This window comes from Phytophthora cinnamomi (assembly GCF_018691715.1).
Source record: "Phytophthora cinnamomi strain GKB4 chromosome Unknown Contig107, whole genome shotgun sequence".
NCBI classification, from domain to species: Eukaryota; Oomycota; class Peronosporomycetes; order Peronosporales; family Peronosporaceae; genus Phytophthora; species Phytophthora cinnamomi.
This window is the reverse complement of record NW_027151040.1, coordinates 244,293-263,376: the sequence shown is the minus strand read 5'-3', so window position 1 is coordinate 263,376 and position 19,084 is coordinate 244,293. Positions and strand designations below refer to the sequence as shown.

The following is a 19,084-nucleotide window of genomic DNA, read 5'->3' as shown; positions in this document are numbered from 1 at the left end:
GGCCGCGCGCGCAAACACGGCGATGCGCACCTGCTTGCCCGTGCCGTTGGGCAGGCTCACGACGCCGCGCACACGCTCTGGTTCGGCTTGCGTGGGTCCACACCCAGCTGGATAGCGAGGTCGATGGTCTGCAGCAACGTTCACCACACCGTAATGAGTCTCCTGTCGGCACGCAATGCGCCCAGATGAAGCAGCAGACTCTCACCTCGTCGAAGTTGCGAGCCTTCTGTTCCTTGCACTTGCTCAGGGCCGTCTGGATGTCAATGGGGGCTGCACGAAGAGTACAACAGCAGGAGCCACACGCACACAGGCGTCAGGGCAAGATACTCGGCCAGCAACAGCTCAAGCGACGCGACCCACCTCCGGGACGTTGGAGGCAGCGAGGCACGAGGCCCAGCGCGGTGGGCGAGCGCGTGGGCGCAGCGACGGGGTCTCGAGCGTCGACGACGCGCGCACCCAGCACGAGGTGCGCGCGACGTGGGTCTTGACGGCGCTCGAGGTGGACAGCAGCACGCGCATGGTCATGGTCGGACGGAGGCTTGGCGGCGAGCGTGCGGCTACGATTGATGGCCTTGCGCCGAGACGGAGCTGAGGTTGCGCGAAGGTTGCGCGTAACACAATTCGAACACATTGTGCCACATGGCGCTGCGCTGACTTCGATTTTGAGCTGATAATGGTGAAGCTCTCGGCGGCGGTCGCGGCGGCGGTCGCGGCGGCCTGCGCAGCGATCGAGGCGGTAGCAGGCGCAGCATCAGGCAGCGCGACTTGCAGTTGCGGCCGAACCAACCGCCTGTCCGTCCACCCGCCGTACGAGGCAGAACCTCGACGTGGATGAAGAGGTGAGACTGTGGAGTGATACAGCACTGTACTCGGCACTGCAATGCCTCCACCTCTTCGTCGTTTTCCTATATTACTTTTGCTAATGCGGCCGCAATCCAACGTGATGATGATGTTGAAATTGCGGCTTGCACAGGAGCTGGCGGTGGCTGAAAAGGCGAAGAGCTTGAAGATCGAGAAGGTCCTCAAGGGGTACGCGCTGCAGGAGGCCGCGCGTGAAGCAGACGCACTCGAGCAGGAAGACATCATCTTGGATATTGAGATGATGCTGGATGAAAGTTTGGCGCTGCTGAGTGAGCTGGACAACGACGATAAAAGCCCGATGGCCGGCGCGTTTTCGTTCAGCAGCGCAAATGGCGCGTTTGAGCTGCTTGAAAAAATGGACGGAGACGAATTAAAGGTGGGTCTCTGTATCATATCAGTGTAGAAAGTGGTGACACAGATAAGTAGTGACAATGCTGCCATGCAACTTTATGTGCAGGGGTTCTTCGAGACGGCGCTGGACGAGGTACTGCTGTCAGTGGAGGCGGCGCTGCAGGAGCTGTCGCCTGATGCAGCGCAGGGTGTGCGCACCACGGCACGCCAGCTGAAAGCACTCAAGGACTACTCAGTCTACTCGTTCCAGCGGCTAGACGAGTCGCAGCTTGCGAGCATCCGGCACAAGTTCTCCAATCACCGCCTCGTGGAGCTGCAGCAAACCTTAGAGCTAGTGATCGCGCGAAGTGCGCAGGACCGGCAGGTGGCGTTTGAGACCGCCGTCTTCTTGTTTCAACTGGCCCAAGAAGAGGCTGTCGCCAAAGCCAAAGACTCTGAGGCAGACACCTCCACCACCGCTGTCACTAAGTCTACCGACGCCACGGCCGAGTAGATGTAGCCATTTTGTCTAGAATCAGATCTGAGCGCGTATCCTCAAAAGTGGCGCGCACTATTCGTGTCGATTGCAAGATGGCAGGCCGTGGCGGTGGAGGAGGACGCGGCGGTGGCTTTCAGATGTCGGACGGGGACTGGGCCTGCCCCAATCCTGGGTGGGTCCTGCGTGTGCCTTATAGTTGTCCACCCTGTTTGGCTCACCGTACTAAATAAATGTCCTGCTGTCGTTGCGTGCCTCTCGTAGCTGCTCCAACATCAATTTTGCGCGCCGAAGCTCGTGCAATCGCTGTCAGACGCCTCGACCGGAGGGAGCGGGAGGCGAAAAGCCCAAGCCGAAGGGAGGGCCGACTTCCGCGGGCCTCCTGGGCTGTTCCAGCCGGGAGACTGGACGTGCAACACGTGTAGAGCTGCTGCTAGGAGTTGGAGCAAGGCAAATGGGCTTGACGGTTGCGTCTTGTATCTGCAGATGCGGAAATGTCAACTGGGAGCGACGCAACGAGTGCAACATGTGCAAGAGCTCCAAGCCAGGGATGGCTGGGCTGGTGCGTGCCGAGCTGAACAGGTGACGATGTGGAAAGAGGCACTGACGCTGGTTTTGCGGTGGTGTTGCCTCTTGATTCAGGACGAAAAAGCGACGGCGCAGGGGGGCGGCTTCAACGAGCGCCAGGAGCGGTGAGTAACTATTTTTCGATTCATGGAGTGCATCACTGAGTGACGAACGAACGGTGGCGTGATTGTTGTTTACGCGTTCAGGGTTGCATCTGCCAAGACGGAGGTCGGCGAGGATGGCTACGATGATTTCGGACTGAGGAAGAAGGTAGGACACAATTTCTTGTGAGTCGCAGCAGTTGTATCATCAGACTAACGAGAACCTTGTTGGGATCGTAGAAAGTGAAAGCCTCGAAAGCTGAACGTGAAGCCGCGGCACTCGCTCGTCTACAGCAGTCGTACAGGTACTGTTCGGTGGGGACAACTGTTTCTGCGTCATTACGCCGTTGATTTTAACCACGCTCATTGGATTTCAGCGCGATCTATCAGCCGCCCCAAAGTGCCACCGAGTCCTCTTCGTATAGCCCGGCTCCTGTCCCAGAAAGGAAAGCGGAGATGGAGGGTTCCAGCCGCTAGTACTTCGAAGGACGGTGACGGTGACGAGAAGCGGAGGCGTAGTCGATCACCGACAACAACGACGAAATCAAGCGGCTCGTCAAGCAGGCGCAGCCGTAGTCGCGACCGTCGTCGTCGCAGCCCAAGCCGAGAAAGGAGGGACCAACGCGACCGTAGCCCTCCTCTTAGAAGAGGCCGAGATGGAGACCGACGTCGTCGCAGTCGTAGTCGCAGCCGAGAACGAGGCCATCGCGATCGACGCTACCGCTAGAATCGTGAGTTACCTCGATCTCGATGGTTAAATCAAATGTGCTTGTTCATTCTTAACCGCCCAGATTTGCTACTAATACCTGGCGGCGAAGGACGTGCATCGAACTCAACGAACATATCGCCTCCTACGTGTTTGGACTTTACGCCATCTTAATGTCTACCACAAGCGGCGGACTTAGCTCTGGGGAGCGTTCGCGCGCGCGGTCCACAATACCCTTGACGTACACGGGAGCAACCTCGAAGAGGTTTTTCAAAATAATGTCAGGAATGTTGAAGCTCTTGGCACGCTCCTCCGGGTCCTTGTCAAGCTCGACCTTCACAGACCACAGCAACAAGCAGCCTTGACCCGTTGTGTCGTTAAAGTTCTTCAATGACACCCTGTAGTGCAAGCAAAAGGACACAATGGGTTAGGCTCATTCAAACCTTATAGATGACACATCATACAAAAACGTACGCAGTGGTGGCGTTGCGGCGAAGGTGATCCGGAGACTTCGGGTGGCTGGGATCGTCCAGGATGGAGCGCGAAATCATCGTTGAGCTACCGTCAGGGTTGTCGTGCTTCTGGTTGACGGTCAGACTCTCTTCCTTCATCATACCTCCACCAACGGCGGCATCGTTCGACATGGTGAGGTTCACCACGCGGCGAATGTATTTAGTGTTGGGGTCCACCTCTTCCAACACCTCGGCCGTCTCGGTAAATGCAAAGCTCTTCTCGAAGGTGGCGTCGCCAACCACGGACCAGAGGTCGTTCATCACCACGCTCGAGTTGCAGCCGTACAGGTGGTGGCGGAAGAAGATACCCATTTCATTCTTGCCCATCTCGTACTGAACCTGCAGTCCGAAGTACGTCATGGTGGACGTCTTTGGGTTTCGGAAGGCGGTCTCGCACGCCGTAAGCTGTTTCTCAGCGTTCGCCATGGCCTCAGTGGCCATTTCAGCAAGTCGGTCACGGAACGAACCCGACTGCAACTGCAGCACCGAGGGCGCGGCTGAGATCGTGTTGGACAGAGCGGCGGGGTGGTCGAGGCCGAGGACGACGAGTTCAGGATCATGTCCAGCGAGGGCATGTTGAGCAGGGGTTGCTTGGTGAAGTAGTCCTGTAGCCGCTGAATGAACTTCATCTGCTCCATCAGGTCTTGCGCAGGAACTCGTTCTCCTGGTCCACACGAGCGCGGATCTCCGCGTGCTGCTCGGCCTCCTGCTTCCACCCGAGCTCAGTGTTGTGCTCTGAGGGCTCAGACGACTGCAGCACCTCGATCTGCTCCTTGAGGTCCTTCACCTTGGCGCGCAGCGCAATAAGCTCGTCCTTCTGGCGCTGTCTGTGTTTGCGGGCGGCCTTGGCAATCTGCGCGCGTCGCTTGGCCTTGGGGTCCTCGTACTCCTCGGGCTGCTTGCGTCCGTCCTCGCCCGACTCGCCGTCAGCGTTGGAGCTAGGGGCCTTGCGTTTCTTGGTGGCGGTCTTCTTCTCCTTGGCCGCGGGAGCAGCTGCCGCGGGCGCAGTGGTGGCTGTAGCCGTTGCGGCGCCTGGAACTGCCATCATGGACGTGGCGGCGCCGCCCAGGCTCGGGAACATCTGCGAGTTGGCGGCCATGAGCGGGTTCATGCGGCCGCCGTGGATGGGCGCGAGGCCGTTGAGGCGCCCGGCTGGAGGCCGGGCATGGACAGCGGCATGCTCATGCCCATGGGCAGCCCCATGGGGTTGCCTGCCGCGCCGCCGAGCTGCGGGGGAGTCATGCCCATGGCGTGGCCGCCGCCGGCGTTCTGCAGCGCCTGTGTGAGGCTGCCGGGCGTGGGAAGCGGCGACGAGCCGGTGGCGCCGTTGCGCGGGTTCGTGGCCTCGCGCAGCAGATTGTGGAAGGCGTCCATGGTGCTCGTCTCGGGTCGGCGGCTCACTTGCTTGCTTGATGGCCTCTTGACGCGCCTTGATTACGAGCGGGGAAGCGGCCAGCGGGCGTTTACGTAAGCGCGGATTCTCAAGTGAAGGCGCCGAGCCAGTCGTCTCTTTGCCAGGCAGCCCTGGGCTGGGAGAGGGGCGGCAGCGAGCTTCGCTGCATACAAAACCAAGTGCGGCACGGTTTCGCATATGGTGGGTCAGGAGCCGCCGTCGGCATACTAAACTCCATATAAATCCTTAGGGTCGGAGCCCATCACCTCGGCCCGGCTCTGGGCACATCGCAATTGCTATTGCGCCAATCGCCGTGCGGCAAAATCCGTGTGTGGTCCACACAGTGGGATGTATTGCGGAATTGTGATTGCGACATCTGGCTAGGGTTCAGGCATCAACAGTTGTAAGTACGCGTTAAGTGCGCTTTTGCTGGTTCAGCTAGGTTCGCGGCAGGCGGCTAGTCATTCTGACTGAAAATAGGCAATGGCACGTATTCTCGGTGCTCGTGAATTTACGTGATCGAGGTCCAGGCCGCAAAATGTGCTTATGATCCTTGCAATTTTGCTTTTCAGCTAGTCCGGTGTTGTTTGTTGCAGCGATACCCCTTTGCCTGGTCTGGACGGCTAGAGCGTCCACGTATGACGGGCGTAACCCGCAACGACGAGACTTGCGGAAATCTGATCATGGCCAGCCTCAATCACGACGGTCAACAGATCATCAGCTCGATAACTACGCTTCCACGAGATTTATGGCAGTGGAGGTGGATGTTGCCAACATTCAGCTAAGAGTTTCTGTTGTGTTAGAAGCCTGTATGAATAGGACTCGAGTGACGGCCACGATTCGTGATTAACGAATTAATTGCTGCTTGTGGGCCAGGGCCACTGCTGACACCGCTCGAAAACGTCTGCGAGAGCTTGCTAAAATTGAATTTTAGCGGTTTGAACTTCCTGTATCCCCAACTGCAAAGTGATCACGTTGGTGTTATCACCACACCTGGACTCACTGTGCTGTTTTTGTGTGTTGTGCCCACGCAACGTCTTCTTTCTTCATTTACTCGTGGGTAGCATGCTGTTCCTGCCAGTTCGCTCGCGCCGGGTATGCCACGCCGTGAGTGGAACGCACTGCGTTATATATTACCGGTACTGGTTTCGTAATTTGTCGGTAATTTATATTTTCGTGGTTTAGATGTACGGGGCGACTTACGGGACGACTAACGGGACGGCTTCACGATGAAGTTTACGGGGTGACCCATCAACTAACAATTGCATCCAACAACGAGTGGCCATGGAGTGAGTAGCTGGTCTAGAGTACAAGAGAGTACAATATCACTTTTCATTTTGCCCTTACGAACCCAAGCTTCCATTACGTTACAGTGAGTCACGTGCATAACCAACGGACGACAGAGTCAACGATGAAATGTCTGATGCACCCATTATCACTTTTCCGATTGACACTCATGTCCATACTATCACTAGCAAATGCAATTTAGCTGCCGCTATAACCGCTGAGTTCGTTATACTGTGCAACTAGTGCGTGTGTCGATGCGAGACACAAAAATTGAGTGAAATTTCCACTGCTACTGGGCGCCGCAGTAGGAAGCACCAAAGACTGACAAGATGACCGCATCAGGGTGTTCATGGTCCGTTATGTGTTGCTAAGATGAGCTGCTATCCGCAATATACCAGTCATGGTTTTAATCCTGACATTCCTAAAAAGCGAAAATAGGCACTTATCGGTTGCCTGGAGATGTTCGTCACTTTTCCCAAAGACCCATTACGATAGCCTACCCCTAGGCCTTAGGCCTATAGGTCATTTCCGACGTGCTCTATGTAGGTTCCAACATATAAAATGTAGCCATCGGCCGATTGGCTGCACGGCCTTGACACTCACCCAGCGGAATAATGGAGATGACCAACTCGGCTGAGGCAAGCCCGCCGCGCTTCTCGGGCCACAGCAAGGCGACTGCGCCGCAGTGCTGCCAAGCTAACGAGACTGGCTGTCAGAGCAGCGGCTGTGGCGGGCAGCAGCAGCAGCTCGTTGCGCACAGGGCCAAGACTAAGCGCAAGCCGTCCGCTGCCGCGCTCAAGCGGCGCATGGCCAATCAGATCCCGGACGAAATCCTGAACGATCCGGAGCTAACCAAAGCCATCGAGCAGGTAGGCTTCGTCCGCTGCAGCCGTTATTGCTGCGAACGCGCTGGCCACCGACTCACATCCTTTTGCTCTGCTGCCTTCAGCTGCCGTGGAACTACAACTTCGAGATCCGCAAGACCGTGTGGCGCATCCGCCAGGCCGGAAGTAAGTGCGTGGCGCTGCAGTTCCCCGAAGGCTTGCTGCTCTACGCGTGCGTCATCTCGGACATCATCGAGCGCTTCACGGGCGCCGACAGCATCATTCTGGGCGACGTGCGTCTGCTTTTGTATTTTTGGTGTTGGCGACACGTTATGGTGTTTTTTGTGCTGACGGATGCGTGCTCTTGTGCTCTTGTCGATGCAGGTGACCTATGGCGCCTGCTGTGTGGACGATCTCAGCGCTCTTGCTCTTGGTGCCGATTTCATGGTGCACTATGGCCACAGCTGTCTGGTACCCATCGATGTCACGTCGATCAAGATGCTCTACGTGTTCGTGGACATTGCCATTGACGTCGACCATGTAAGACGCGTTGCTTATCTGGTTTTATAGAGCTCAAATCTAAGGCCTCGTTGTTGTCACCGCAGCTCATCGATTGCATGAAGCTCACCTTCAATCCAGAGACCAAGGTTTGTCATCAAAACACACCAAACACTTGTTTGGTGGCTTTACATCAGCACTTAACACTGTACGGTTGGTGTTGCTTTCTGCCGCTTCGTGCATATAGCTCGCTCTGATGGGCACGATCCAATTCAGCAGCTCGATCCACCTGGTGCATTCCAGACTCAAAGACTATTTCACTAGCATGGTGGTGCCGCAAATCAAGCCCTTGTCCCCTGGAGAGGTGCTGGGCTGCACCTCGCCTGTCATTGAAGGTGTCGACGCGCTCGTGTTTATTGCGGATGGTCGCTTCCATCTCGAGGTTTGTTGCAATCATCGGTAAGCTAAATGCCGTCTTGGATTCTCATTTTTGTGTTACTGTTTACAGTCGGCCATGATCATGAACCCGAACCTGAAAGCCTACCGCTATGACCCGTACCCGAAGCTTCTCACAATCGAAAAATACGACCTGCCGCAAATGATGGAAATCCGCCGTGCTGCCATTGACCAGGCCAAGGGAGCGAAGAAGTTCGGCGTTGTGCTTGGAACTCTTGGCCGCCAGGGAAACCCGCTGATCCTCGACCACGTGAAGCAACTGCTTGAACAGAGCGGGAAAGAGTACTTCGTGTTGCTGCTATCGGAGCTTTTCCTGACAAGGTAAAGCTGTTTTGAGCTATTTGCGTTTGGCTTGACGTTATCCTCCACTCACCACTTATATCCTTTGGCTTGGCTAGCTTGCACGGTTCAAGGATGTCGACGCGTGGATCCAGATTGCGTGCCCACGCTTATCGATCGACTGGGGCTACGCGTTCCCGAAGGTGAGTGAAGTGTTCGAATGAGTTGTGGACCGTGCTTTAATTAATCTTGACAATGCGTATTACTGCAGCCGTTGCTCACTGCGTACGAAGCCGAAGTGTGTTTGGAACAAACTCAATGGAAGGAAGGATCGTATCCGATGGACTTCTACGCCAAGGGAAGCGGACCCTGGACGAACTATCACGACCGCAAAAAGAATCAAACTGCTGCGTAGACGTACCGTAGTTTCGATCGCGAGGCAGAATCTCTTTGATGAAGCATGGTGCAATATATTGAGAATCGATATTGCATTTCTGGTAAATTGCATGGTCACTCTTTCTTCGAGTTGTGTTTGTCCTCTTATATTGCATGCACTCCGTCCCGGTCAGTCTTGTCCGTGCGAGCGCGTGGTGCTAATTTGTGGTCAAGTACGATGTCAGTTTTGGGTACCCACCCCGCTTGAAATAATGTCTTTTACCTTGGGCTGAGCACTTGTTCTGCTGGAGGGCTGGTTAGACCAGTAGATGGCGTCTTCAGGGGACTGCGAGGAGCGTCTGGGTGGATTTTTAGGATCTCTCTGAAAGTCACAATACCACAATGTTAGAGAGCACGACAATTATTTGGTACCAGGTATGCTTACTCGAAAATGAGTTCCTTCAGCCGGGACTCGGTGAGGTCCTCTTTTCAAAGTCGAAGCTGAAAAAGCTGTCTGCGGCTGGTTCGTCCTCCAAATTATGCAGTGAGGCCAAGTAGGGGTGTTCCAGAGCTTCCTCCACAGAAATTCGTTTTGCAGGGTCAAACACAAGCATACGTTGCAGCAGGTCGACCGCTTCGGGTGTAGCTTTCGGAAAAAGTCTCGCGAAGGGTACTCCAGGCCGCAAAGGTTGGTTTTCATGAAGCGCTTGGCCCTTTCACTGACCACAAAATGCAGGTCCTCTTCACATGGAGTTCCAATCTTGTCGCAGATTATCTGAAGTTGGTGAATGTAGTCATCCCCTGGGAAGAGAGGCGTGCGACCGAGAAGCTCCGCGAAAATGCATCCCGTGGACCAAATGTCAATTGCTTTCGTGTACTCTCTGGACGAGAGCATGATCTCTGGCGCGCGATACCAGCGCGTGACGACGTATTCCGTGAGCTCCATGTTGTCCTCCTCCGGCGCAACACCTCGCGACAAGCCGAAATCGCACACTTTCAAGTCGCAATTCGAGTTCAGCAGCAGATTTGATGGTTTAAGGTCTCTGTGAAGTACGTTCGCTGAGTGGATGTACTTGAGCGCTCTTAAGATCTGGTACAGGAAGTACTGCACGTGGTCATCGGTGAGTGGCTGCCTCGAGTAGATGATTCGATGCAGATCGGTCTCCATCAGGTCTGCAATGATGTACACGTCTTCAAACTGTGCCAAGGATGGCGGCGGCAACAAGTCGACAATGGTGATCACGTTTTCGTGGTCAAAGTGCTGTAACAGCTTAATCTCGCGCAAAATGCGCTTGGCATCCACGAGGTCCTCAAATGCCCTCGAGATTTTCTTAACAGCTACTTTCTCGTTTGTCTCTGTATTCTCTGCCGAGCTGCGCGCAATTCAAGATGGCATGGTTAGACGAACAGTGGCGACACTGAACTTCAACGCAGTCTCTTACATGACAACGCCATAGGCACCACGGCCGATGACCTTGATAAATTTGTACTTCTCGTCAATCTGGAAGTTTGTTCCTGCTACAACAAAAGAGTACGTGCCCGGTCTAGCTGGCGGTGCAGCCACTGCCGTGGTGGCGCTTGCTTTACGAGTCGAGCTCACTGCATCACTGGCACCCACGGGGCCGAAGTTTCAGAGGACCTGCCGCTGTTGGGCAATCCCTTGGCGGAGAGGCTTTTCGAAGCTGACAGCGGAGGAGATCCAACCGATTTCAGCGGGGACGACGAAGCAGGTCCGGTCGGTGTGAAGCTGGCCATGCTGTCTTCACGCCTCTGGTTCGCAAGTGCGGGCTGCTCAGAACACGCTGTGGCAAAACGCAAAGGCACAGAAAAACACCGACTAAATATAAGCAAACGCGACAACGAAAAGACCGCCTCACCCATCGAGTTCTTAGTTGCCTGGTTGGTTAGCCGTCTTACCTTGGCAACGCTGGCGTCCTAGATAGATGGAACTGGCGCCGATCGATCGCGCTTGGGAGGTCTTGTCGCGGCCGCGGAAGCAACGAACTCTGCGGGCGGGCTGCGACGACGCTCTCGGCTTCGGCGACGAAGGATCAGGACTTTCCAGCCACGGCGCTGCGCTCGAAGGGAAACTCCAAACGGCCCGCGAAATTCCATCGCGACGGCAGAGGTGAAGCCGAAAGCAGCCCCTATTAATAACGGGCGCGCACAGCAACGGACACGGGACCTGGAGGCTGTCACAGTGGGAAGGGCGGCCGTTGGCCGCGATCCTACCGCGGACCAAAGTCGCCCATTTTAATCTTCATTGCCGAGTGAACATACTGCAGCAGAAGTGAAAATGAGAGCGTTGAAGCTCAATAGAGCGCAATTGGGCAGCCCATACCTAGTCAACGCGCATTGCTCCGCACATATGACTGAAGAGCGATGGTCGCTTCAACTTGGAAGTTGCCTTTTTCCGCTGCCAATCCGCGGGCGCGACGGCGTTTAAACCGCCTGTGATTGGTTGAAAATCACCATGTCATGTAAAACCTCGGTACCCGCGATGCCCGAGGTTTTTCCCCTTGCTAGGGGGAGATCTTTTGCAGTGCTGAAGGAGAGAAGCCGGCGGAGAAGCAGCAGCTGCAGCACTAAGCATGGGCCAGGGCCAGAGCGGACTGCCGCGCCAGACGCGCGAGGACGCCGCCAAGAAGAAGGAGGACGCGGCCAAGCAGAAGAAGAAGAAGTTCGAGCCGCGCGGCGGCGCCATGACGCGCAAGCGCCGCAAGAAAAAAGGCCCGGCCGCCGCCGTGCGCATCCCGACCGTGTACCCGACGGCCAAGTGCAAGCTGCGCCTGCTCAAGATGGAGCGCATCAAGGACTTTCTGCTCATGGAGCAGGAGTTCATCCAGAACCAGGAGGTCATGAAGCCCAAGCAGGAGAAGGACGAGGAGGAGCGCTCCAAGGTGGACGACCTGCGCGGCACGCCCATGGGCGTCGGCACGCTCGAGGAGATGATCGACGACAACCACGCCATCGTCTCCTCCTCCGTGGGCCCCGAGTACTACGTGGGCGTCATGTCCTTCGTGAACCAGGACATGCTGGAGCCCGGCTGCTCCGTGCTGCTGCACAACAAGGTCATGTCGGTCGTGGGCATCCTCGCCGACGACACGGACCCGATGGTGAGCGTCATGAAGGTGGACAAGGCACCGCTCGAGTCCTACGCAGATATCGGCGGACTGGAGTCGCAGATCCAGGAGATCAAGGAGGCGGTGGAGCTGCCGCTCACGCACCCGGAGCTCTACGAGGGCATCGGCATCCGTCCGCCCAAGGGCGTCATCCTCTACGGCGAGCCCGGCACGGGCAAGACGCTGCTGGCCAAGGCTGTGGCCAACCAGACGTCGGCCACGTTCCTGCGCATTGTCGGCTCCGAGCTGATTCAGAAGTACCTGGGCGACGGACCGAAGCTCGTCCGAGAGATGTTCCGCGTGGCAGACGACCACGCTCCGTCTATTGTGTTCATCGATGAAATTGATGCTGTCGGCAGCAAGCGTTACGACTCGAGCAGCGGTGGCACGCGCGAAATTCAGCGTACGATGCTGGAGCTGCTGAACCAGCTGGACGGTTTCGATGAGCGCGGCGACGTCAAGGTGATCATGGCAACCAACGCCATCGAGAGCCTCGACCCTGCTCTTATCCGTCCGGGCCGTATCGACAGAAAGGTGCGCACCTGCTGTACTTGTGTGTTCGACTTCTAGTTATTGGTGTTGACGCTTGCATTGCTCGTTTGATCGATACAGATTGAGTTCCCGCTGCCGGACATTAAGACGAAGCGTCGTATCTTCGGTATCCACACAGGTCGCATGAGCCTGGCAGATGATGTGGACTTGGAGGAGTTTGTGATGTCCAAGGACGAGCTTTCTGGAGCTGACATCAAGGCTGTTTGCACGGAGGCTGGCCTGCTTGCCCTGCGCGAGCGCCGTATGCGCGTGACGCAATCAGACTTCCGAAAGGCAAAGGAAAAAGCGCTCTACAAGAAGAAGGCCAACATTCCTGAGGGACTCTATCTATAATCGCATAGAGAGACGAACCACGGCTTCAGCATCCCAGAACAACCGAAGTGAAGGGGTGCTCGAGAGGCGACCCAGACTCGTATCTGGCTGTTGCTCTACGATAGGGTCCACACGGAAATACCACATTGCAAGCCGATTTGCGCTCTTGTTCAGCGGTGTGTACATTCTTGACACTACTAACACGTTACTTCTAGGTTTTCTTTACTGCTACAGCGGGAGCATTACAGGATCTTCAGGCTATTCATCTGCCTGGGAGGCTTGGTCGGAGTGCCGAGAGTCGACTGGGCAGCCACGATATATTGGCGAAGCTGGGCCTGGAGATCTTCATTTCGACGGGATCCTTGAGCGTGGAGACGCTGAACGACGGGCTCCTGAATAAGCCGCGGGATCTTTTTTCAGTGTTCGGGCTGACCAGCTTCACATCGAATCGGCTGGCCAAGTTCACGAGGTTTTGACGTTGATTCTCAAAAAGAGAAGCCCTGCGCTTCAAGTCGGGGGTCGTCACGGCGGAGGTGCTGCTGTCTTCGTGGGTGGACAACGCGCAGCTAGCGGGGTCATCGAATGCGTGGCGTCGCCAATTGTGGATCGCGTTAGCCCACTTGATCATGGTCTGGGACGTGGTGGCGGCGAAGCAGTACGTCTTTTCGCGCTTACCAGCCGCCACGAACGCGCCGGCCTGCTCGTTGCGCTTCACCTCGAGCGCATGCACCGCGAACCGGTTTGGACACAGCCCGGCGTTGTCGCTGAACTGCGGGACCACACGGATGCGATGCCGCGTGAGTCCGACGGACTCGAGGAGCACTCCTCCCGGCTTGTCGAAGCAGCGGAGCATGCCGTGCTCCAGCACGCAGTATTGCACTTGCGCGTTGCGCTCCGTGGAGAAGACCAGCAGGAAGCCCTCCATCCGACAAGTGAAGTAACGTGGTGATAGACAGCAGAGCGTTACGCAGAGGCCGTTTCGCTGATGGGGAAAGCCCACCAAGACAGGCAAATGGCTAGTGCCTCGTTCAACGCAGCGACTTGCGCCGCTCCGGCTGTCGAGGGCACGCGGTCTCCATTGCGCCGCTCCACATCTTTACATGCCTCTCTCTTTCCCAGCTGTTGCGTCGTTGTGCACTTGCGCGAGTCACATGCGCCGCGGGCGAATGCTATGCTGCGGCTCGAACGATACATAGCGAGATGTACAGTAGTAATGTTGCCACTGTGAGCTGCTAGGGCTGCATGGGGACACTAGGTCCATGAGGAACAGCGATACCGGCAAGGCGGGCGATAAATTAGTGTATTACACCGGGCAAAATCGCGAAGTTTTTACATGGAGGTGCACCCGACGCTAGGCATTCATCTCGCCCAAGCCGCGTCAACGACGCCTTCATTTACAGCCGCTTCATGATTGATTGGACATTTGGTTGCGTAAATTGGCCTGAGGATAAGAAACACAGCACTCACACCGTTAGCTTCTGCCCGCCATCGGTCGTCACACGTAAATGGTATCGCGGGAGATTTCCTGTCCGAATTGAACGTACCGTGACTCTTTCGATCGGCGTCGAGGTGTTCGGGCGGTCCGACGATCGGGAATGATAATTGCCGTAGCCGTACTGCCTGTTTCCAGGCGGTGGCTGGCTGTCACCGTAGACACTAGCGTACTGCTGAGGATAGGCTCCTGGTAGATTCGGCTGAGACCCTGGATGGTTGACATTCGGGTATCCACCCCACGCATTGCCTCCGACGTTACTGTTGTTGTAATACTGCCCGCCGCCGTAAGCACCCGGCGCGTTTCCGGCAGGCGTGGTGGAGTACACTACCACTCGCTCGGGGCCAACGTTGTCCATACCCATTTCACCTTGCTGGCCTGCACCGACCCATTGTTGTGGGGCTGCTTGCTGCGGCAAATGTTGCAGTGGTTGCTGATTGTATCCACCCCACTGCGACGATGCATTTACGCGTTCATACTCCCGATACCCACCGCCCACGTCGTACTCTTGATCGGGAGAACCTCGGCGGACTCGTCGCATCCGGTTCGGCGCACTATTACCAGTACGCTGCAGGCGAGGATCCGCATTACCGCGTCCACCGCTCCTTGTATCGTTGCGTAGTGGAGTCCCTGGTCCGTACGTGGAGGACTCGGAGATCACCGGTTGACCCTTCAGCGAGCTGTTGTACATCTCCGCTACCTCGTAGTACTTTCGAGCTGTTCGCTCGTGCAGCATCGCCAGCAATTGCTGCGCTCCTAACTGTTTGGCAATCTTCTTGGTTGAGGCAACCCCCTGTAAAAAAGGACCCGTTAATACAAGCGATCAAAAAGGTTCACAAACTTGCCCTTGTGATCCCTCGTACCTCTGCGACCGTGCTGCCGGCTGTCACTATAGTCTTGAAGAGCTTCACGCCGTCGCCCTCGACGGGCACCGTATTATAGTTAATGGACACCCCTCGGTTACGGTTCTGATACTCCTGAAGAACTTGTGCCGGTGTCTTGATTGAGAGCTCCATGCATGCCTGTCGTTCAAGTGCAGTCCCAGTTGTCACTCTGTTACTCGCACTGCTTTTATGTGGAATTCGCCAAAGATACGCTGTGACAGAGAGTAATCCTACCTGGAGAACGCGTGGATCGCCGATGGACAGCGTCTTGAATTCCTCCAAGGTCTGTCGAACACGAAAGTTAGATCTTGGGGACAACATGAGATGAAGGCAAAAACGCCCACCATTGACTGCTGCTTCCCGCTCGCTGAAGCCTTCTCGGCTTTGGTCACGGGGGTGTCCAGCTTGCGCTTCTTGGACTGAGCCTGCTCCCACATACACACACCTCGCTCAGTATTTCTACCTCCCGAGAACAAGCCAACAGCGGAGCTGCCTCCCTGTTCGAAAGCATCTAACACCCTTCCTTACGCTACTCGGTTCTTGCGAAGAAAGCGCTGGCAGTGCCGGCGACGAGGTTACTGTCGCACCAGCCTCCGCTGCGCCGAGACTCTCTTTGCGTCTCCGCGCCGTCGCGTCCGACCCTGGCGCGAAGATGCTGAGCGGCGGCACGTGCTGCTTGACGAGGCGGTGGAGCTCCGGCTGCGACAGCGCGCCGTCGCCACCCACGTCCAACGGGTACGGCCGCGTCCAGCAGACGACGCCCAGTCCGTCGTGCACGTAGCAGGGCAGCCCGGAGCCGTGGATGATCCGCTGCCAGCCTGGAGGCAGCGACGCATCGGCGGGTAAGGCGGATACAGCGGCGACATTGCTGCTGCTGCCGGCAGTGGCGCTGTTATTGTTATTGTTGTTGCTGCTGTTTCCACTAGCGTCGGCGGCATCGGCTGCCATCGCCGCCGAGCTGAGCTGCATCAGGCCGGCGGCGGATGCGAAGCTGTCCAGGTGCTCTGCGCCGGCCTGCGGGGCGCCCGCCATGGCGCGCACCTTGTGCGAGTCGCCGGCCGCAGCCATTTCTCTTGTGAATTCGCGCAGCATGCGTTGGCGCCCAACTATCGTGCCGCTTGCATTGCCGCGAGCTTTCGGTTTTGACCAATGAGAGGCCGCAAAAGTTAGTTTCGACCAATGGTAGATAACTATGGTGTCATTTTCAGCAAATAGGATCGTGCCAAGCACTTGGTTTGATGGACAAAAACACGAAAAAAATAAATATCGCGGGCCGCGCGTGAGCAATCTTGCCCCAAGCAGAGCAGGTCAAGTGAGGTGCAGATCCTGCATGCGGCTCGATGACATCGATGGGGACGTCACCGGCCGCGGAATTGTCGCGGCTAGTGGGACCTCGGAGGAGCGCGCCGGGAGCTCCGACTCCGACCCCGAAGCCTCCTCGCTACAGTCGTTGACTTGCTGCCTCGCTAGCCGTAGGCGCTCGAGCCGCTGCTCCAGCACCCCGCTGCGGTCCCGCATACTGCGCAGCACCTCCTCGCCGCTGCGCATGGCGGATAGATCGTCGCCATCCTCTAGGGTATCGTCAAGCGTCGCAGACTCCAGCGAGGCCATGGACGCCTCGCTGTCCTCCAGCACTGAGCAGCCATTCTTCTCGTGGATGGCCTTGGCCGCCTGCTGGGCAATCCGCACGTTCAACGCGCGGTTCTTCCGGCGCAACTCCTGGTTGTCTTTCTTCACCTGCTGCAGATACTTGATCTTCTGCTGCGGATTGCTGCTACTGGCCAGCTTCACATTCTCGGCGTCGGCTCGCTCCGCGTCGGCGATGGCTTCGTCACGCTGAGCGCGCATCACGTTCCGCTCGATCTCGTACGTTTCCACAAAGGTCTTGAGCTTCCGTACGGTATCCCATAGCTCATGGAGCTTGTGCTGACAGCGCTCGTGGTTCTTTAGGACCGCGAGGTCCTCCTGCATGACCATTTGAAACGCCGACGGATTACCAAATATCGCATTGGTCAAGCGGGAAAACTCTCCATCGTGGCTGTCGCCAGCTTCAGCGCCCTCAACGCATTTCGATTCCTGACCACGGGCTGACCCCGCCAGCCCACTACCGCTCATGGTCGGGGTGAATGCTGTCTGGGCTTGAAGTCGGGCATTCTCCTCCTCTAACCTGTCAACAGTGTGCTTAAGCTGCAGGTTTTCGTCCGTCGCCGTCTTCAGCTGCTCCTGAAGACTCTTCACCTGACTCAGCAGCGACTTGATTGCTGGGGGTCCTTCCTCATCGCTTGAACTGGCACTGCTGCCTTGCCGTTGGTCAGCGAGGGCATGCACTTCGTCATCTCCTGAACTGCGGCGTCTTCCATTGCGAAAGGGTGCCACCTCCACCAATCCGACAGGCGACAGCAAAACCAACTCCGAAGGCTCGTTATTAGTAGCTGTCCACGCCGCGTGTTTCTGAAGATCGGGCTCCGATTCGACTTCGCTCGTCTCCTCCACCGGAGATAAACACGAGCTGCTCGTTTCTGCCGACTGCGCACGTGCTCGTCGGTGCTGCTGCTGCTGTGGCTGTTGCTTTTCCTGCAGAGCCGCCTCCCGCATCAGCCTCTGCAGAACATCCACGCGTTGGTGCATGCCTCGCACGAGCGTCTGCATCCGCAGCGACACTGTCCTCACCTTGGCGCTGTTCTCCACCACGATCGAGCCCTCGGGCTCCTCTTGCTCGTCGTCGTCGTCCTCCTCCCACACCGGACCGCTTGTCTCCGAGCTGTCGACGGAGCTGGCCATGCTCGCAGTCCTTTCCCACGGCTTTGGCTGCTTCACGACGTCGCTGGCGCAGCTCTCGGCCGGGGACGTCGTGGCGCTGCTGCTCGGCGTGTCAACGAACTCCTCGGGCTGGATCTTCAACGGCGAACGGGGCACGTGCGGCGGGGAAGCCAGCCGTGGCGTCTGCTGCTGCGCGTCCATCGTGGCGCTTGAAGCGTTCTCACTGCGCTCGATGCAGCGCTGGTCTCGGTAGTAATACCGGTATTTACTGGCTCGACATGACTCCATCTGTTTGTTGGACATCATTTGAGGGTCTAAAACTGAGACAACTTCAACTTGCCTTTTTTGGCCGACAAGATGGCATGGTCGAGGGCCGCGCTGCTTGGCGGGGCTAATTTGAGCCTCTGGTCGGTGGAGTGCTGGCGAGTGCTGACCGTGGACAAGTCCGTCGCGGCAGCGGGGCTGCAGCCTGCAGCTTCGCCCGACCAAATGGCAGCGAGGCGACGACTGGACGACCGCACAGTGGCCCTTGAAGCCCAGTTGAAGCGGAAGCGGAAGTGGATGGAGGGGGAGGTAGCTGCAATTCGCTGCAATCATCTCAAGCGATGCCAGCCGACTTGATTCGGTTCGAGTCACTCGAAATTCGAGTCGAATCGGTGGACCGGTCGCGGCCGCCCTCCACCAGTCCGTGGCAAGTTTTGAATCGTCCCACCCGTCTGCAGAGACCTTTAGACGCATTGAGGATTTGTCAAGCCGCGACCTGCATACGCACATGTACATTGCAGTCCATCTCGAGGCTGGTCAATGTAAGGCAAAGGCGTCGCTAAGGCTTGCACGAGTAAGCCAAGGCATGAAATCGCACACCTGGACGACGACAACGGTCGTCGTCCGCATTTCCCTGATGGCCACATGGGCCCTAACCGCAGGCCAGCATGGCCATCCAATGGCGATCTACCGACGTGCCCTCGCCTGGTGCCGGCGCGCGTCGTCGCGCTGCCGCCGGCGCCGCTTCCTGGGGCGCGGGCAGCACCGACGTACCACCACCACGACGGCCGCCGCCATCGCCGCCAAGAGCTAGCGCGGCGCCGCCGTGTTGAACTTGGCGCATGAGAGCGTGGATTCTGTTCGCCTCTTGAGCTTCTTGGCTTCCAGCGCCTGAAAAGCGCAGAAACTGGCCCTCCCAATACAAAAACCAAGTCACGGGTCCGAACCCTGAGGATCGGCGAGAAAACCACGCCAGCAGCGCGCAGAGACGGCCAGCCACACAGGCAGTCTCC

At 57.2% G+C, this 19,084-nt stretch overlaps 12 protein-coding genes across 13 annotated transcripts; 4 read left to right on the top strand and 8 right to left on the bottom strand.

The window, feature by feature from the left end:
* Positions 1–56: 56 nt before the first annotated feature.
* On the bottom strand, positions 57–525 carry IUM83_17322 (ribosomal protein L1; the record flags this gene model as incomplete). Its single annotated transcript, XM_067942266.1, has 3 exons — positions 57–128; positions 206–270; positions 357–525. 3 exons carry the CDS (start codon positions 523–525, stop codon positions 57–59), a joined length of 306 nt encoding a protein of 101 aa, XP_067782338.1.
* Positions 526–673: 148 nt separating this feature from the next.
* Positions 674–1,705, top strand: IUM83_17321 (putative katanin p60 ATPase-containing subunit; the record flags this gene model as incomplete). The annotated part of the gene is made up of 4 exons (XM_067942265.1): positions 674–736; positions 819–839; positions 974–1,237; positions 1,319–1,705. The coding sequence occupies 4 exons, from the start codon at positions 674–676 to the stop codon at positions 1,703–1,705; spliced, it is 735 nt and encodes a 244-aa protein (XP_067782339.1).
* A 508-nt stretch (positions 1,706–2,213) lies between these two features.
* Positions 2,214–2,832, top strand: IUM83_17320 (zinc finger protein; the record flags this gene model as incomplete). Its single annotated transcript, XM_067942264.1, has 5 exons — positions 2,214–2,249; positions 2,330–2,379; positions 2,461–2,524; positions 2,596–2,660; positions 2,733–2,832. 5 exons carry the CDS (start codon positions 2,214–2,216, stop codon positions 2,830–2,832), a joined length of 315 nt encoding a protein of 104 aa, XP_067782429.1.
* A 389-nt stretch (positions 2,833–3,221) lies between these two features.
* IUM83_17319 (Leucine-rich repeat protein SHOC-2) lies at positions 3,222–4,014 on the bottom strand (the record flags this gene model as incomplete). The annotated part of the gene is made up of 2 exons (XM_067942263.1): positions 3,222–3,459; positions 3,536–4,014. 2 exons carry the CDS (start codon positions 4,012–4,014, stop codon positions 3,222–3,224), a joined length of 717 nt encoding a protein of 238 aa, XP_067782388.1.
* Positions 4,015–4,210: 196 nt separating this feature from the next.
* IUM83_17318 (Leucine-rich repeat protein SHOC-2) lies at positions 4,211–4,654 on the bottom strand (the record flags this gene model as incomplete). The annotated part of the gene is made up of 1 exon (XM_067942262.1): positions 4,211–4,654. One exon carries the CDS (start codon positions 4,652–4,654, stop codon positions 4,211–4,213), a length of 444 nt encoding a protein of 147 aa, XP_067782400.1.
* Positions 4,655–4,680: 26 nt separating this feature from the next.
* On the bottom strand, positions 4,681–4,947 carry IUM83_17317 (uncharacterized protein; the record flags this gene model as incomplete). Its single annotated transcript, XM_067942261.1, has 1 exon — positions 4,681–4,947. One exon carries the CDS (start codon positions 4,945–4,947, stop codon positions 4,681–4,683), a length of 267 nt encoding a protein of 88 aa, XP_067782384.1.
* A 1,920-nt stretch (positions 4,948–6,867) lies between these two features.
* On the top strand, positions 6,868–8,725 carry IUM83_17316 (Diphthamide biosynthesis protein 1; the record flags this gene model as incomplete). 2 transcript variants are annotated; one of them, XM_067942259.1, is made up of 8 exons in its annotated part: positions 6,868–7,122; positions 7,203–7,370; positions 7,462–7,617; positions 7,823–8,017; positions 8,084–8,352; positions 8,430–8,513; positions 8,582–8,612; positions 8,669–8,725. In XM_067942259.1, 8 exons carry the CDS (start codon positions 6,868–6,870, stop codon positions 8,723–8,725), a joined length of 1,215 nt encoding a protein of 404 aa, XP_067782394.1. The 2 variants fall into 2 exon arrangements, with proteins under 2 accessions (XP_067782394.1, XP_067782393.1); XM_067942260.1 differs by lacking the exons at positions 8,430–8,513; positions 8,582–8,612; positions 8,669–8,725 and having other exon boundaries at positions 8,084–8,356.
* A 201-nt stretch (positions 8,726–8,926) lies between these two features.
* IUM83_17315 (CMGC/MAPK protein Kinase) lies at positions 8,927–10,566 on the bottom strand (the record flags this gene model as incomplete). The annotated part of the gene is made up of 5 exons (XM_067942258.1): positions 8,927–9,067; positions 9,131–10,058; positions 10,128–10,229; positions 10,304–10,487; positions 10,563–10,566. 5 exons carry the CDS (start codon positions 10,564–10,566, stop codon positions 8,927–8,929), a joined length of 1,359 nt encoding a protein of 452 aa, XP_067782380.1.
* A 710-nt stretch (positions 10,567–11,276) lies between these two features.
* On the top strand, positions 11,277–12,692 carry IUM83_17314 (26s protease regulatory subunit 4; the record flags this gene model as incomplete). Its single annotated transcript, XM_067942257.1, has 2 exons — positions 11,277–12,341; positions 12,420–12,692. The coding sequence occupies 2 exons, from the start codon at positions 11,277–11,279 to the stop codon at positions 12,690–12,692; spliced, it is 1,338 nt and encodes a 445-aa protein (XP_067782395.1).
* Positions 12,693–12,933: 241 nt separating this feature from the next.
* Positions 12,934–13,596, bottom strand: IUM83_17313 (uncharacterized protein; the record flags this gene model as incomplete). The annotated part of the gene is made up of 1 exon (XM_067942256.1): positions 12,934–13,596. The coding sequence occupies one exon, from the start codon at positions 13,594–13,596 to the stop codon at positions 12,934–12,936; it is 663 nt and encodes a 220-aa protein (XP_067782390.1).
* Positions 13,597–14,076: 480 nt separating this feature from the next.
* On the bottom strand, positions 14,077–16,115 carry IUM83_17312 (uncharacterized protein; the record flags this gene model as incomplete). Its single annotated transcript, XM_067942255.1, has 6 exons — positions 14,077–14,112; positions 14,216–14,956; positions 15,027–15,185; positions 15,282–15,332; positions 15,392–15,472; positions 15,576–16,115. 6 exons carry the CDS (start codon positions 16,113–16,115, stop codon positions 14,077–14,079), a joined length of 1,608 nt encoding a protein of 535 aa, XP_067782389.1.
* Positions 16,116–16,355: 240 nt separating this feature from the next.
* Positions 16,356–18,008, bottom strand: IUM83_17311 (WW domain; the record flags this gene model as incomplete). The annotated part of the gene is made up of 2 exons (XM_067942254.1): positions 16,356–17,648; positions 17,718–18,008. The coding sequence occupies 2 exons, from the start codon at positions 18,006–18,008 to the stop codon at positions 16,356–16,358; spliced, it is 1,584 nt and encodes a 527-aa protein (XP_067782392.1).
* Between the last annotated feature and the right edge of the window lie 1,076 nt (positions 18,009–19,084).